We start from the raw sequence: 18,401 nt of genomic DNA on the forward strand, positions 1-18,401 counted from the left end.
GTCCTATCATTTGGAAGGTGCGACTCCACTGAGTTAGAGCCAAATCGTGGAACTAGCACAGCTGTTGGAAGGAATTCCCATAGGGCTTTGGGGCAAGACATGTTTCCTCTTCTTTCCTTACTCCCCTCTAACAGGTTGCGGAGGGCTGCAGTAGATCCCTGCTATTGCCACCCTCCCTCTGCAGAAGAGAATTATGGACCCACCTCAGCTCTCAGAGCTCCATAGGCTGCAGGAAATATGGACCCATATGCAAAGTCCCCATATACTCCTTTTGTTTCTGTAGTGGAACCATAGGGTCCAGGCTAGATCTGTTTGGGAATTTTCTGTTGGAATTATTTTCTGACAGAAAATGCCCTTTTTTCCATGGGAACATTTCAATTTTGCTGAAAATTTTTGATGTTTTCATTGGGAAAATCGAAATGATGGCTCTCTGCCTCCCTGCTTTTCTGCCTGTCTAACAGCTTTGCTGGGGGGGGGGGGAAGCGGAGAGGTGGCAAGTGAAGCTCGCAAGAGCATTCCAGATGAGTAGCAAGCTGAAAAAATCCTTTTGGGTTCTCCTGAAATGGAATCTTTCTGGAAATCCCTTCCCATGAAAATGTCCTATCTTTGACTGTTTTGTTCTGGTCTGGGAGGAAATTATTTTTAAAAAGGTGAATTGTTTTGTGGGAAGTGATTTCCATTTTCTGGCCAGCTCTGATAAAAGTCATTTACATATGTAGAGGAAGGAAAATGGACATTAATTATTAAAATGTGACTCTTCCAGGTCTAGTACTCTTCCAGTACTAAAGATCTTGCGGTGCATTTTGAAATGAATAAGGCATAAGCCTAGTGTCCTACCCTCCCAGACCCCATTAAACAGGGTCTACTTTTCAAGATAGTGTGTGATGATGATAGAAATGCTTGTAAACAGAGGGGTTGAATGCTGCTACTCAAATAACAAAAAGATATTTTAAATGTCTAAGCAGTATGTATAATGGAGGCCTAAAAGAGTAGCTTAATATTAACATCTGATTTTTCAGATGGCAGCTTTACTGCATCAAGGTGTTCAGTTTCTCCTGCTGAAAAAGAAACCATTATAGATCGTGAGGGTATAACTTGTATTCAGCCAGTTATACAGGATCTGAGCCAAGATATAGCTTCTGAACTCCAGAGGACCTACAGTGTTAGCGAGGTGGACGACAGCCTCTGTAGTTTTGAAATCAATGAAATCTATGCGTGTTATCCAGAATTACATGAAGATGTTCTGGAAGAACTAGCTGGAGTAGATCGTGCTTTGGAAGATCAAATAAAACAGCAAAATGTAGACGAGGACAGGGCCATCTCCCAGATCCTACCTCCACTTCCTAAAATACAGTTAGTGGAGCAGCCAAATTCTAGTGAAGAAGGCAGCTCTTCAGAAATGGGTACAGAGTACAGTATAGAGGAGGTAGAGAGACTAAGTGAAGCCTCCGAGTCATGCATGCTGCGCTGTTTGGGAGCAGATGTCAGGGAACGTGTGCATAGCCCATCCAAAACTGAGCAGCACATCAGCAAATGTGTCCTTAATCTCAAGATTTCTCAGACCTTATTGCGGCAGGCAACAGATTCCCTTTACAGAACAGAGGTGAAATTAGACAAATTAGAGACTGTTCAAAACCAACACAAGCTGCTTAAGGAAATCCAAGCAGAGCAAGTTTCTAAGCAGAAGTCCATAGAGAGCTACTTAGATAAAATTGATGATATTCTCAAAAATATCAAGATCCCCTTGTCAGGTGCTGATGCTTTTTTGTGGAAGGCAGTAGGCCCTCCATCAAGGAACTATATACCACCACCACTGCGAGTGCCTGGGGCGCAAAGTGCTTTGGAGGTTGACCATTTCCAGGCTATCTCAAAAGCTGTGAAGGAACCAAGAGCAATTCAGAGTGAGAAGATGGAGTGCGTTGATGAAAGGCGTAAGAATAAAGATGACTGCCAGAATGATTTCAGCTCCCACATGGTGAAGAGTACTGAGGCTCGAATAGTGCCAAACTATCAGGTAAAGGGGAGAGGAGGGTGACTGTCCATATGGCTATTAATCATATAACTATGTTGTATACCAAGCGGGTAGCACTGACAAGATGCACAGGTCTGGATGCTCTTTCAAAAGACGACACTGGTTATTGCTTGTTTGAATGTTTGTGTACTATACATGTTGTGCATTGAATAGAAGATGATCAGTCTAGTCCTGAGTGCAGTAATGTCTTTGATTTAAAAAAAATTTTTTTTTTGCTTTATCAAAATAGTAGCTTTTCATACATATATTTCATCTTTATTTATGGCAACATTCTGCTAACTTGCATCCCATGGAGTCTTGTAATTGATAGTACATGTAGCCAGATCACCTGGGTCATACATTTAAAAACTGGCCTCTAATTTTGTGCTCATAATTTTTGCATTGGTGTGCACAAATCTGCATGAACATACAAATTTTAAAGGCTGATTTTGAAGATGGCTGAAAATGCCCATGTGTAAAAGCTTAGGGAGGCCTTAGTTATATTTGCACATACAGTTGTTTTGCTTTTTTATTTATTTGAGTAGCCTTCTGGTATGCATGATGCTTCACAGATACTGCGATCAGACAAGGTCCCTGTAGCTTCATTTAACTGAGACCAATCCAGTGGCACAGTAGAGAAAACATCTTGTCATAAGGTGGAGGAAGGAATATCATGCGTCAGAGCAAGCAGAGAGGGAGAGGTGTTGTTTGGGTTACAGACACCGGAGATGTCGTGTCATGGGGACTTATAGGTGTTTTTGGATGTTGAAAGAATGATTTAACATGTTTAGCATGAAAGTGGTGGACTGTTAGTTTAAAAAAATGGGTTTGAAGGAGGGATATGAGTCAACAGTGTAACACTTGCAAAAAAAGCAAACATTATTCTGGGATGTATTAGCAGGAGTGTTGTAAGCAAGAGAAGAGAAGTAATTCTTCCACTCTACTCCGCGCTGATTAGGCCTCAACTGGAATATTATGTCCAGTTCTGGGGCTACAGTTCAGAAAAGATGTGAACAAATTGGAGAGTCCTGAAAAGAGCAACAAATATGATTAAAGGTCTAGAAAACATGACCTATGAGGGAAGACTGAAAAAATTGGGTTTGTTTAGTCTGGAGAAGAGAAGACTGAGAGGGGAAATAACAGTTTTCAAGTACATAAAAGGCTGTTACAAGGAGGAGGGAGAAAAATTGTTCTCCTTAACCTCTGATTGGCAGTTAGGAGAAACTTCCTGATTGTCAGGGTAGTTAAGCACTGGAATAAATTGCCTAGGGAGGTTGTAGAATCTCCGTCATTGGAGATTTTTAAGAACAGGTTAGACAAACACCTGCTGGGGGTGGTCTAGATAATACTTAGTCCTGAGTGCAGGGGACTGGACTAGAAGATCTCTCGAGGTCCCCTCCAGTATTATAATTCTATGATTTATGTACATTTCCATAAGTTGTCTAGCACCAGCAATTCCCAGGAAGCACTTGGGCCCTTTAGTATATAAAGAATCTGTTAGGAGATTTAGAGTGTACTTTGTCCTAATCCAGGGTCTGAACCTCCCACCCTTAATGATGTCAGTAGTGCCACTGAAATGGAGCCCCATGAATAAAGAGTGCAGGATCCAGTCCTTTGTATGCATTTAGAGAAAACTAAGCTAATAATAAGCACATAGTGCCAGGCAAACTCTGGGTCATAGTTTGGTGGCCTGATTTTTTCAGCAATTGCATTCACGTGTGGCTGTAAGACGGAAAAAAAATGTCAACTTGCAACACCATAGAGGAACTGATTCAAGTTCTGGAGGAAGTGGAATCGAGGAAGAGAAATGGTGAGTTCTGTCTGTTACTTCACAAATGACTAGTTACTTCACAGTTTCTAGTCACAAAGAAATAAATTCCTGTAGATTCCTTCCACTAAAACCTCTGTCAAAAGGAGAACCCTCTAGGATTAAAACTGGCATTGAGTTTTTCTCAGCAAGGAAAAAGCCATCCATCCAATTAAGAGCCTTCCATGAAACAGACTCATTGTCAGCTACAGAGCTGACAAGATATCTACCATGAGAGCTTAATAAGGAGTCAGAATCTGTCAGTGCAGAATACCTGTCCCTCTGGGATCTGTGCTCACCAGCCAAGAGGTGAAACAGGTAGGAATTAATGTGATAAATGATATCTCAGAACCTTAAAATGGTTTCAAAAGCTTTTAAGTTACTTTTCTGTAACTTACACTGGAATATCTGTTTGCATATATAACCTGTATTTGGAAATATCAATCTATTGAAAGGGACAGTGCCAAGTGAGTTAGTCTTAAACTGTGAAACTGACTAAAGAAATGAGTCTAGTTTCACTGTCACAGCTCACTGAAGGTTTTTTTAACATTTCCAAATAGCATGTCTATCAACAACTAAGCAGGATGTTTAAAGTTTCGTTGTAATGGACCAAGGGATGCACCCCACCCATGTACCTATCCGCTCCACTGATACTGACTTGGACTCCTTATTCATTCCATGGGTGGCGTACCTGAGCCCACTTATCCACTGACACTTTAAAAACCCTTACACCCCAATCTGGGTCTATGCCAGTTATGCGATATGTATGAGCATATATAAGATATCATCCTTGCAAACAATATCTGTAACCCCCCATAACCCAAGCCTGACCCCAGATGTACAGTACCTTCCCTCTCAACCTGTGTATGTTTCATTTCAAACATTTACTTTAATAAAATGTTTAATTCCGAGGTGCCATTAGCACCACAGGTAAAGGAGTTATTTTCTAATTATTACTTTTATTTCTTGGCCCCTTTAAAGTACAACAAAATAAGTATATTTTTGGTGGAGGAGCATATTTTTGTTTGTGTAGATAGCAAGGGCCAAATCCTGGTCCCTGTGTATATTCTGACCCAAAGCTTAAAGGAAAGACTTCTATTGACTTCCATGGGTGTTGGATCAATCCTTGTGATGTGGGTGGTGGAAACTGAATCCTCCCTCTAAACCCAGTGGCAAAGCACAGAGCACCTGTGCAGCCCTTCAGTAGCAGCTAGTGCACACCTCAGCGTTATACTCCATTGTATGCAGTTCCCCTGACCTGGTGAGGTAAGCTGTACTTTGTTCTTCTTATCTCTCTGCACTTGATATTTCCATACAGACATCAAAGTAAATGATAAAATGGAGTCAATGGCAGAGCTGGGAATGGGAATAGAACCAGACACGTGCGCTAACCTTAGAATGACTTCATAAGGTTAAACCAGCTAGGAAAAATCATGTTGCACTAACTTGTTAGGTTTTTTGGGAAAAAAATAATCAAAGAATAAGTAAAGGTGACCCTATGAATCAAAATCCCTTTGTTAAGGAAATAAACAACCAGATGATAAATGGGAAAGATTTGTAATGGGTCAGAAATTGCTGACATAGTCATATGAGTCACTGCACTCTAGAATGGAGACAGGTTAATAGTTGGGTAGCCATTGGTATCCAAAATGGATAGTGGTTGATAGTGGGACCATTGGTATCCAAAATGGAGGTGCCAAGTGATTGGCTGATTGACCTACAGAGTATAAATCTATATGACACTTAGAATCATATAGAATCGTAGAAGATTAGGGTTGGAAGAGACCTCAGGTCATCTAGCCCAGCCCCCTGCTCAAAGCAGGACTTGGTGATGAGGAAGGCATAATGCCAAGATTTTTTGGCTTGTCCTTTGGAGATGCCCAGCACCTTGTGGGATCAGATTCTAAAGCATTGGTGGTGTCATGCTAATCCATAATGGGCCTAACTCATCCACTGCATTCTAGGCATTGGGAAATCAATGTGCTAGTTCTGAGGGGGTTTTAGAACCTGTATGGTGTGAGACCTAGGCTGTGTCTACACAGTGGACTCTATGCCAGTTTTTCTGACAGTGTAGGAGCACCACTTCCCCAAACGGTGTTACCTGTGTTGACAGAAGCATCTACTCTGGAGTTTTGTTGGCATAGCTATATCATTTTTTCACACCCCAACCAACATAGCTATGCTGATATAATTTGAAAGGGTAGACTTTGCATCCCAAAGCTCTTGGTGTTTTGCTAACTGGGGAATGGTTAATGATACATTTCTGTATTTATTAACAGAGATTTGTTTGATGCAACTTGTTACAATTTCCTGTAGGTTATTTCCAAAATCAGCATCTGAAATTTATAACACAAGGAGAAGTGAGGAGCGAAGGATGGTGCAGTCAGAATGGAAGAGTGAGTAAACGGCAATGTTGACTAAACACTGGAGTTAACTAACATGTCTGAAACACATTATTAGACCTTCCAATGACTTTTTGTCCCTCATGAAAGAGCTTTATGCTGCTGTTGGGGCTCCTAGAATCCCCCCATATCGTCCTGTGTTTAGACAGTCCTAATTCCCCTCATCCTAACAAGCTCCCTGTGTGCCACTCTCTCATCACCCTCTGCTGCAGGGATTCCCTGCAACTCCCTCCCAGCCAGAGATTCTGTGCACCCCATTCCTTCTCCTCCTCCCATATCAGGGTCTCCCAGTCTCTCTCCCCTCCCCTCTAATAATTCTTCTTTCTGTGTGGAGATCAATCATTCAGGGTGTCACTCAACCCAGTTAGGAGGAGAGGCAGAGAGGAGTTAGGAGTATTGTTATGCTGGAAAGTGCTAATGGGTGCCAGGAACAAGTTGTTTGATTTGTAGACAATTGTCTACAGGTGCTTGAACTAGCCACCACTTCACGCGACCCCCCATTTTCTCCCTCTCAATTTTCTAATTCCCCCCCCCCCACATTAAGAGGGGTTTGGCCATTGATACTTAAAACATTCCCTGAAATTTTGGAATTGATCGCATGTGATGTTCAAAAATTATCACTTTACAGCAAGACAGACAGACCAAGAAATGCCATTGAGTTGAGCATAAAGCCTTTGTAGGCACCTAAAAGCAGCCTGATTTTCACAGGTGCTGAGCACCTGCAGCTCCAATCTACTTCATTGGGAGTTTTGAGTAAAAACGGAGTAGGGTACTCGAGAGAGAGACCATAGTCCAGGCGGTTAATTGTCAGGCCACTGGCGTCTTCCTTTCTGTTTTTTCTGTGGTTTAAAAAAAAATACTGTGTTTGCAACAGGGACGTTTTCCGTGTAGGGCATCATTCATCTTCCTCTTGAGGAAACACTGTATTCTGAATGGAAATCCTGTGTTCCCAGTACATCCAATATGTGTGGGTTCAGCATAACCACATTAAGATGGTGTGAAATGCTACGGGAAATGTTAACCCACAGTTCTTGAAGGAGTAACAAGAACAGCCTGGAATGAATCCAGTGAAGTATATGAATGGGATTTCTCCCTTGTGAGTCATTGCAACAGCTTCTAGATGGCAGTACAATCCCATTCTAACATTCCTTGGTGAATGTGTATGTGTAGAGGTTTCCCTATCAGTGTCTGCAGGATTTAAACTTGCATTAAAAGAAATAGCTTTCTAGCCAGTATGAATGTAAAGTAAAACCTTTTGGCTGTGGCTCTGGGACAGTCTGCAGTCAGCCTGAAGCAACAGAGGGGAAGGACTGAATGTCCAAATTGCAGGCGAGTTCAGCAGGAGGGTACTGAGAGACTCTAGTGTGTGACCAATATTCCGAGAAGGTGAACCTTGAGTATATACTTTTTGCCTAGCTGAAGTGAAACAAATGGCTAAAAGAGTGGCGTCTGGGCAGCTGGGACTTCTCCCTCCGTATCTGCCGAGTGAATGCACCTCAGAAAGCGAGGCAGAAAGCGTGAAGGAAGCCTTTCCACATATCACCTTCAGGGGCCAGGAATGTGCTGGCTGGCAGAGAAAGGATGGCAGGTGGCATACAGGCGATGGCACTGAAACCCAGGATCTGGGCAGGAAGGATGAGTCAGAGGAGAGTGACTTGGAGTCTGTATTCAGAAGTTTTGCAGGTAATGCTGATGGAATTGGTCTTCCTGCCTTTCCAGTCAGACCGTTATGGTCACAGATGGCATTGCACAGGGAGATTGGAGATTATTTGACTTTTGGAGTGATCATTGACCACCATTGCTTCTAAAGTTGTCCCCTAAAGAAGGTCAGTGAAGAGCATAGACTATGCACTAAACTGAGAAGTATTCACTAAGGGGTCCCTTCCGGGGGAGTACTGAGCTCCCTCAGATCCCATTGGCTTTGATGGGAATTGAGGGACAAAAGCCCTTGTCATGGTAGAGCCCATAGAGAGGGTCACATGCCTATAATTCCCCATTTTTAATGTCTGCATATTTCTATACAAGTCTACTGGACAGTGCTATGGTAGCTGTCATGGCAGACGGTTAATCTGATTCCTGTAAAAAAAGTCAGATAACCCTCATTTTCTCTATTTTCCTGAGCTGTGGTCACCTACAAGTCTGGGATAATCTGAGGTAATCCAGTAGATGCATTGCCATGTTAAAGCCAAAATAGATTAATGTGGCTTCATCAGATGCTCCAAATACGGATTTCCCCAGCCTCTGTATTGTATCTGAATTGACCACAGCAGATCTCCAAAGGGCTTGTGACTAGGTCCAAAGGCACCGCTAATATACTCTCCATTTTAAAATTTGTAACAATCAGGGCTATATCTGCACTTCCTAAATGGATTAGCTACTGCTAAATGTGGTGTGGAGACATTAAGAAACACACACACACAGGCCACTGCTAAGTTCACAAAGGAAGTTTTAGCAATCAATATCTAATTGACTGTGGACCCCCACTTGGAGGCTCTGTCCCTGAGATCTCATGAAGAAATCAGGTTGATCGCTTGCGAAAGAGGAATCCAGCTGCTATATGTCTCACTGTAAACTCATGTTCCTCACACCCACACTGAGTAATGACCAAGGACAGGCCTCTCGGCAAAGACACAGACACAGAACTGTAGATGAAAATGACTGTGTTTTGTCAGTGAAATAGTCGCACCCCAGATGAGACCAATGACCCGATCCCACATAGGGCAAGCCGTACACAATGACAAATGCCATTAGCAATAGGACAGAGTTCTGACTGACTTGTCCTGTGGTTTTGCATTTTATGTGCATGGAGCCTGAGATTTGGTCCTTCTACAATGCGTTGTTGCTGCATAGTGCTACCTTAGATCCTAATATGTTGCTAATTGAGATTTTCAAAAATGAATCATTAGTGACATGCACATGGATGCCATTTTGAAGAAGAACATTTTGAGGACAATCCTCAATGAAGATTCACATGTTTGCCTTTATGAATTGGGCATTTAATTGTCATTATCTTTCCATTCCCCAATAGATCATGTAGCTTTACTGCTATTCATAGATTTATTCACATTTATATTCCATCAGTTGCACAAACCATTCAAGCCACATTATTCTTTACATAATAATTGTGTTCCATTCTGACATGCTTCAATTTGTTAGGCAGAAGTTGGCAGTCTCTAGCAAAAGATGAGCAAGCAGAGTGCGGAGCAAACCTTCCTAAAAATTCAATCAGTCCAACAGAAGCTGAGAATCCCTGCTGTGTATGTACAGTAATCCAAGAAATATAATTACTACTAGTAATCTATGAGATTAGTTTTGTGACAGGTAGTTGTATATTTGTTTTGTGTGTGTTGCATACTGAAAAATGAAGGCAGCCAGATATTGCTGATCTTTTAGCTATGAGTTCCCTATGAGTCCTCCATTTGTTGTTTGGGTCTGTAAAACCACCACGGCAACGTGAGCAGTGGGAGGGTAGGCTGAAATATACAGCAATCAAATGAAATATCTGACATTGAGAATCTAAAGAAACTGGGAGTAGAACAAAAGGTATGTCCAAATCTGAAATTGATTCGTGCTTTTAAAAGTAATTTTCACAGAGTGATGGCAAAGCACATGTATGCCTGCAGTGTAGAAAAACTAGGCAGGAATGCATCGCAAAACACCTAGCAGACATTCTTTTTGCATTTAAAGCCCATAGAGAGATGAGATTTCCCCGCCTCAAGTTTGCAATATGTATGTTTATTGTATGGCTCAGTCAATGTTTGATGTACATTTTATATTGCAGAATTACAGGTTTTTTAATACTGTGAAACACCAAGAGCTGTTTTTTATAAAATAAAAATAGTTTCTGCCGTAAAGACAGTTATTACAATATAAATACCCCAAAGGTCAGATTTTCCAATGTCTTTAGGCACCCAAAGATGCAGATAGATACCTAGTGGGATTATCAGTTTAGGGACAAACTACCATTGAAATCAATGAGAGTTAGATGACTGACGTGCTTAGTCATTTCAGGTGCCTAAATACCTTTGAAAATCTGGCCCTCATTGATTAAATTGCCTAGGTAATAATACTCCTCCCATAAACCCACTAGATTCTACCACCAACCCACCTCCTCCCCAAATGCTTGGGAAAAGAGATGAGCCCTACAGCACGTCTGGCAGACCAACAAGATCTGTTTTACAACATATCTGGGAGGTTTAACAGCACATTAGAACAGTTTAATGAAGGAAGTGACTAAAAACTCCAGGGCAATTTAGGTAGTGTCGACAGTATGTAATTATCCAAGTTGGACTGTTGCCAGGGTTGACATTTATTCCAACAAAAAATGCAATTGGCTATTTTAATGACCTTAGGAGGTCTGAAAAATAGTCCCTCTGGCAGTACAGAACTCTCTGACACTGCTTCAGGCATCTGGCTGATTTAGAGGGAAGAATACAACATACTGAATTGACAGTTCCACTTCTCATGGTCCTGGGGCCACGTGTACACTACAGAATTATGTTGACCTAACTTATGTCGGCGTACAGCCACTTCTGTTATTAAATTGCGTATATGCACATTTGGCTCCTTTTGTTGGTGGTGTGTATCCTCATCAGGAGTATGTGTATCGATTGTATTGTCAGTGTGGGGCACTGTGGGACAGCTCCTGAAAGCCAGTAACAGTCAACGTAAGCAAAGCAGTGTCTACACGGACACTGTGTCAACCTAATTACATTGACCGTGACTCTGCACTGCTCAGGGATGTAGTGTTATTAAATCGGTGCAGAGGGGCACTTATATTGGCAGGAGCCAAATTTAAGTGAATATACTTCCACAGCTAGGTCGATGCAAGGCATCTTATGTTGGCCTAATCCTGTAGTGTAGACCAGGCCTTAATGTCCTGGTGGGAGGTCTCTCAGAGCACTCCTCTAACATAGCTCCAGCTCTGCTTACCTGGGATCTGATGGGCCCACTGCACAAGATGGAACACTAGCTGCCGGCACAATAGTCTCATAATAGCTGAAGGGATAATGCCAGAGAAATAATGTAAACATAATAGCTGTCCTAAAGGTGGAATTATTGAAAATGTAAGCAGAATAAAAGTTATACGCCTGAGTGAAGGAAGATCATTGGTTTCTGTCTGAACTTACAATAAAATAACAAACATTATTATTTAACGTTGTTGACTAAGAGTATATTACACAATACAAACATAGTTGTGAAGGCATCATAACTTTGACTTTTTATAACATCTTTCACAGGAACATTCAAGTGAATTAACTCGTTCCCCCAATTCCTCTCCTGACATATCAGATGAGTTTTTCACTCCTGATCCAGATTATTTGTTCTCTCCAGCTGCTCAGGAAAACTCTGAACGAGAGGTAAAAGCAAAGTCTACACAGGAGTAAAATGTATCTCAAGCTTAAGGGCAAATAAAAACACTTGTGGTTTTGTTTTTGTTGGTGTGGAAAAGAGCTATCTTTATTGTGACATCTTTATTGGCAAGCACTTCTTTTCCATGCCCTCTGATAAATCTGTACCCCTTAACAATTAGCCCTATTCCTAAAAAAAAAGGCATGTTCTCCTGGCTCGTTTTTTGCAGGGAAATTAGGGCTTTTGTGTAACCTTAAAATTAAAAACTGTTAGGCTAAGAATTTTTTTTGGCCACTCTTACACTAAGAGTCCCAGCACTCTTCATTTCTGTTGCATCTTTGGGAGACAGTTTTTATTCATTTCCTAGAGAAGATGAAATTATTTGTGAAGGATGTCAGATATAATGCATGCTGTTCATTATTGCACCTAAAAATGAAAAGCTCCTGAAAGATTTGCTTCTTTCCACACTGATTAGGGTGTACATTGTGCAGGGACAAGAGTTCTCCTTTTACAGCTTGCCTGTGAGAAATTTAATTTGATGCATTGTGTCTCTTCAGACCTCAAGTTCTGAAGATGAGTTAGAAGTTACCCAAGAAGCCTGTGTACAGAAACAGATCTCTACTGATACAGGGTCAGGTAATGCTTAGCTTAGACATTCTGGTTACCGTCGCCAGACCTGAGGAAGAACTCTTTGAAGCTCAAAAGCTTGTCTCTTTCACCAGCAGAAGTTGGTCCAATAGAATATACTACCTCACCTGCCTTGTCTCTCTCATATCTTGGGACCAACATAGGTACAATAACACTATTAAATACATGCTTGTTGTTTGTGTTTCCTCCTTGCAGTGGATACTCCTGTGTCCTTACTTTTGTGGTGCAGGACTGCCAAATGTTGGCAGGCCTAATATTTGGTCAGCAACTTTCCCAGTAGGAAGCTGAAACTGGATTCATTTGGGCCTGGTTGCCTCCATTCCCACTGAGTTTAATGGGAATTGAGGGCGCATGGTATCTTGTAGGATCAGGCCCATACATGGTAATCAGTGAATTATTGGAGTTGTGACGTTTTGATCATACACTTGTAGCACTGCGGCCAGAAATCTGTTGTGACCAATTTCTTTTGTACCTATTGCTGAGTTAGCAGCTTCGCATAATGTACTAGCAAGAGACATGGAAATCAAATTAGAGTTTTTATATCTACGCTAATATTCTGATTACCAGACTTCCCTTGGGGGTGAGACCTGTTAAATCTGAAATAATATATCTGGAATGCAAAGAAAAGTATTGTATGTCTGTTCTTTTGTCAGTCCTTATTCAATGAGGATTTGTAAATGTTTCAATATCTTCAATCCCCCATTGGCAGGCTGGCTGGCAGCTGGAATATGTTTATGAAAATGCATCTTTAAAAATGCATTTGTCTCTTAGAACAACCAAGACAGAGGTCACAAGAACTGAAAATATAATAAAGTTGTAATTTCCTGTTCAGTAAGTTATGTCTTACTTTTTTATTTGAAAACCCAATAACAGGGAACATTTGCTATTTGTATTCAGGAGAGAAAATATTTATGTGCAACGCAGCAGTAAAAGGCCTTGGCAGTAACGAAGTGGGAGTGAATCAAGTCAACCATACTCCTGTAGCCAGGTAGAAAGACTTATTATGCCACTTCAAACAAAAATTAGGTTATACAGGAGATGCTCTCTCTTTATTAATCCTGCTGAAATACCTAATGCTCAAATAAACTGTCCACGGTGTTTTTTTAAAATGGTGATCTATGTATTTTCTAGCCAGAAAATATTAGAAGTGCTTTCACAAGCCTGATGGTTGAGGTTTTACCTTTTACTGTGTTACCATCCATGTCTTTGCTTAATGAGGGAGTTATGATTAAAAGAGGAAAAATAATTCTATGTATGTTGGATGTAGTACATATACTGAAATGCCACCATCTTAAACAGACTAATGCCAGGTAATTAAGATGAAGAGCTCTTGCCATATGTTGTGCCTGAGTATTGCAGCTCAGGTGGCACTGTTTGTTATTGTGGTCGTGCTAGATGCTGTAGAAACCTGAAGAGAGACATGGCTCCTGACCCACAGCTCACTATTTGAAATAGAAGGAGGTGTGTGTGGTAGGGGAAGGATGCAATAGACGAGCGCAATGGACAGGGGTTTGTTGGTTCATGTTCTTTTACTTGGTTTAATACATTTGAAATGTGAAACTTCTGCAACTTGTAACCACCTGATAAATTACAAACAGAGGCACAGCCCCAGCTTGGCTTTTAATTGGAACTGTATTGCTGTGTTTTTATTTACATTTCAAATAATATTGCAGTGGCTCCCAAGGCTTTGCTGCCTGAGGGCCTCCTGTTGTACTTCATCTCTTACTGGACTTGCCATGAACAAGTCAGACCCTATTCACAGATGGCAATTCCTTGCTTTAATCCGCATCCCGGATGGAGCTGGGTATGGGAGGGGAGTGGGCAGGTAAGCTCGGGCAGAGACTCACTCCACCTGAAGTAGTACTGCATTTTGCACCAGTTTGCTGTTTAAGTAACTAGCTAGGCAAGTTTGCTGCATAGTAGAGAGCATGTCTTGTACAGGACACACTGGTCAAAAGGATTGTACTATAGTACACCCCATAAAATCCACAAAGCTATGCAAAATAAGGGAGAGTTAATGTGTGGGTATGTGGGGTGCAGGGAAGTAAGTCCATATGCAATATCTCATTTGTATACACCGTTTCTCACTGCTGGGCTGTTACTTGGAATGATTCAGGCTGAGTAGGGGCCTTATTCAAGGATGACTCAAGAAGCTTTCTGTCCCCTTCTGCACTTTCATGGAGGAATGGGGTGTAGCTAGTGAATGTAACAGCCTGTGGCAGCACAGCTTCTGTGGGAGGGGAGATCAAGAGTGTGGTGCAGGGTGCAGAGGTGCACGGAGGCCACAGGGATGGTTTCCCTGCCTCCTCTGTGGAGGTCCACTTCTCTTCCTCTGGATGGGAGGAGGCAAAATTTGAAGTAGACTTGTCCATGACCCCTGTCTGTGGTTAATAGCTCAGTGTTTGGAGACTTGTAGCCATGTTTAACTGTCAGGTGGGGTGTTTATGTTTCCATTATTCTCATTTGTTTATATTACAATAATATATAGAGGCATCAGCCAAGATCAAGGCCCCACTGCACTAGGTGTTGTACATATACCTAATAAGAAAGAGTCCTAAAGAGCTTAGAATATAGAAAAGACGGACAAAAAGTGGGGAAAAGGAAGTAACAACAAGTCTTACACAAGTTTTGATTTAATTTTCAAATAGTTTTGTTTTGAAACGACTGGCATTTATAATGCATACATTGATTGTGTAAGACACAGTACAGATTCATATCTACTGTGTACATCAGCTTTTCTCCTACTCCTCTGTACCTATGCTTCAAGACTTTAAGCAAGTTCTGATTTTGATGAGCTTCACGCTAGCCCCACAGAGCTAGTCTTTTCAGTTTCTTTGGTTTCCTTTATGCTCTTTTTTAACATTTATTTTCATGGTTTTCCAAGAGAATAGATGAATACGTGCTCTTAATTTTTTCTCTTTCCAGTGCTGAAGTATCACAAGAAATGATATCTAAGGAGACACCGAAAGAGTTCAAAGAGAAAGATATGTAAGGACACATATTGTTTCATAGTGAAACTGCAGCAAATCAACCGTTACCATTATAAGATTTTTCTGTTTATATAAAGTAAGAAAATGTGATGTTCAAATTCAGAAATTCAAAAACAGGATGCCATACAAATTGTAGAGATAATATTTCATCATGATAAGCAGGGTGGGTAGGTACAAAAAAATCAAACATCTACAGTAGACCTTAGCTTATTTCTAAGTATTTTTATATTCGTGAGTAATTAAATTAATGAAAGAGAATGTCAGTTGGGTGTTATGCATAGAAGTGCAAGTATTAGGGAATCACTGTTCCTGCTGAACATATTAAATTGAAGATTCAAACAAAATAACTTTAAATCATTAGTTTCTAGTTAAATACCTTTCACAAATATATATCCCAAATAATGTGATGGAGGTTTTTAACCTATTATTTTGGTAGGACAGGAACACTTCGCAGAACGGACTTATGGACTTTGATTTTAAATAGAAAAGCGAACTTCTTGAAAAAAAAATATGGGTGAAAGTCACATGTAACTTCTGAAACAATGGTCCACAGCTGAAATTTCTCTTCTGAACAACGACGCCTATTAAAGCACAGTCTTAAGGGGAAACTTCAGAGTATAGCTGGTGGGGATTTAAAAGAGAACTGGATAAATCCATGGTGGTTAAATCCATAAATGGCTATTAGCCAGGATGGGTAAGAAATGGTGTCCCTAGCCTCTGTTTGTCAGAGGATGGAGATGGATGACAGGAGAGAGATCACTTGATCATTTGCCTGTTAGGTTCACTCCTTCTGGGGCACCTGGCATTGGCCACTGTCGGTAGACAGATACTGGGCTAGATGGACCTTTGGTCTGACCCAGTACGGCCGTTCTTATGTTCTTATGGGGATGTTGGGTTCCTCAGTTTGGCCCTAGTCCTGCAAGCACTTAAGCCCTCAAGAAGACACCAAGGTCTCTTTAGACTATATGTGTGTAAGTTTCACTTGGAGGACAACTAAAGCTGCAAGAACCAAGAGTGCCAAACTAGTCTCTGTTCCACTGAAGTCTCTTTTGTTCGTTAAGTCTTGAGATCCTTTCCTGAGCTGTGGAGACAGTTTTGTTAGCATTCTCTTGTAGAAGGGTAACCTACTACTGAGCACCTTGTAGATCAGAATTATTGCAGGGAGGAGGTTTTGAAAAGAAACTCAAGGTCGGTAGCTTAGTTATCCTTTCTCTTTCTAAGCTTTTCTGGATCTCTGGACTAGGTATTCTGTAGCCTTTTGAGAACTCCTCATGCAGTTGTCATAAGGAGTCTCTCACTTCCCTCTAGAAAACCAAACAAGATTAAACAACTCTAAACAACATTCTAGAACCTGAAAGTAGCATGATGTAGTAACACAAAATGTGTAAGCAGGTAACAGTTAAAAATAGATCTTCTAACCATCTGACTCTCTTTCACTATCAATCCTCTAGATCATTGACAGATATTCAGGATTTGTCCAGTATTTCATGTGAGCGAGAGAACTCTTGTAAGGATATAACTTGTAAAACACCCAGAGTGAGTCATGCACCAACTAGTGTCAGCACTCCACTCAGCCCAGGTAACTGCAGAGCGAAGAGGATCAGAGAATTACTCAACCCTTTGGGGTTAGGAGTCAAGATTTCCACTACATTTTGATTATTGAGCTTAAATATTATTTAAAAAAATAGCATTTTGCTTTACCTTGCTCCATATTCCTTAATTCAGTATGTCTATTGGTTGAGTAGTCAAAGATTCATGAATGGGTGTCCTCGTTGTCATTGATGAATTGTAGATCCCAGTCACAATCAGCAATAATACCACTGAATTTCAGTGTAGGGAGCAACTATTGTGTGCAAAGATTTTTTCAAAGTTTGGTATGCAATAACATATGTAAATTAACCATGCAATTACATGCCTGATTTCTTTAAAAATCTGACTCTGTGTATATTAAAATGCAACGGCAGCTTAATTACAACAAAATAAAAAGAAAAGTCCACATGGTAGCTTTTCTCTCGCCTTTTTTTCACAGGAAAAAAAGTGTCATCAACCATCAAGAAATGCAGAGACTGCCATGAAATTCCCCTGGATACCTCTTGTTGGGCTACTCAGGAGACTTCCCTAACAGTGTCTAGTAGCTTCATTACAGCCCGTGAGAAGGGAAAGAACTCAGAAACCCCCTTCCTTTCTTCAGAAACCTACTTCTCTGGATTGACTGAGCCTGTAAGTGTAGGAAATTATACTTCCTTTATGCCAGCTAAATTCCAAACTCTTTCCCCTCTCATATATTTTCAAAATGCCTTAATATAACTGCAAGAAGTGATACTTATATGGAGTCATATAGTTTTGTAAAGATTCTAGGTTAAATCCCAGCTCTGTTGGAGTCAATGACAAAACTTATTGACTTCACGGGGCTCAGGATGTCATCCTCTATTTTTAATAAGAATATTAATATGCTTTGTATGTATAATTGTGTATGATAATATCTTCAAACATTTGTGAACCCAAGATAGGCTTGATATGCTATGAAGGACATGATAAAATTGAGAGAGTAATTTGTTTCATCTGTCTTATTTTTTGGTATTTTATTGGTAGGCAGGAAATCTTTCACTCCTCAGTGCAACTCACCCATCAATGTCTCACACAACTCAGCATATAGAAATGCAAAGAGGAAAGTATAATCCTACATTGAATCTGAGCTCTCCTAGAAATTAGCTGTTATATTGCTTGATCTGAAGTGCATTGAGCAGTTTGTTTGATCAAGAATGAAACGGAATTCTTGGTACTAAGATCAGTCCCTTCCTGCTCTCAGTCCAAAGACTTGTGTGCATGTAGAAGATGGTATCTCAAAAGATATCAGTATTGTAGAGTTTGCAGCTGATGTGTAAATCCCTTGATCTTTGTCTTGGTGAGGGTGAAAATTACATCTGCTCAGAAAGAGGTGGGAGTTTTCAGATTTGTAAATTTCAAGTTACACTTAGGAAGGGTGTCTTAAAATGGGGTTAGGGAAGGATGTGCAGGCAAAGAAGAATGGTTTCTTAAGAAACAAGTTACAAATTGAAGCATCCTGGGCATAAGGGTAATTTGGATGTTCACAGCATTCAGAAAACCATTATATTAAGGGGTTTAATTTGTCCTTTTACTACATGCATAGGATTGGTGTTACATTATCAGTTCGGTTGTGTCAAAAAACC

At 40.7% G+C, this 18,401-nt stretch overlaps 1 protein-coding gene across 4 annotated transcripts in view; it reads left to right on the top strand.

The window, feature by feature from the left end:
- The window catches only part of TEX14 (testis expressed 14, intercellular bridge forming factor), a 68,057-nt gene that overhangs the window by 39,201 nt on the left and 10,455 nt on the right, over positions 1-18,401 (top strand). For 3 of the 4 annotated variants that reach the window (XM_044993330.1, XM_044993329.1, XM_044993327.1), the window contains exons 14-24: positions 1,020-2,014; positions 3,715-3,821; positions 6,135-6,214; positions 7,637-7,903; positions 9,377-9,477; positions 11,461-11,580; positions 12,130-12,208; positions 13,118-13,208; positions 15,146-15,208; positions 16,662-16,789; positions 17,240-17,430. In XM_044993330.1, coding sequence (XP_044849265.1) covers positions 1,020-2,014; positions 3,715-3,821; positions 6,135-6,214; positions 7,637-7,903; positions 9,377-9,477; positions 11,461-11,580; positions 12,130-12,208; positions 13,118-13,208; positions 15,146-15,208; positions 16,662-16,789; positions 17,240-17,430 — 2,222 coding nt within the window. The remainder of the gene's footprint in view (positions 1-1,019; positions 2,015-3,714; positions 3,822-6,134; positions 6,215-7,636; positions 7,904-9,376; positions 9,478-11,460; positions 11,581-12,129; positions 12,209-13,117; positions 13,209-15,145; positions 15,209-16,661; positions 16,790-17,239; positions 17,431-18,401) is intronic. The other variant, XM_044993331.1, reaches the window with a different exon arrangement.

Source organism: Mauremys mutica, chromosome 19 (assembly GCF_020497125.1).
Source record: "Mauremys mutica isolate MM-2020 ecotype Southern chromosome 19, ASM2049712v1, whole genome shotgun sequence".
Lineage (NCBI taxonomy): Eukaryota > Metazoa > Chordata > Testudines > Geoemydidae > Mauremys > Mauremys mutica.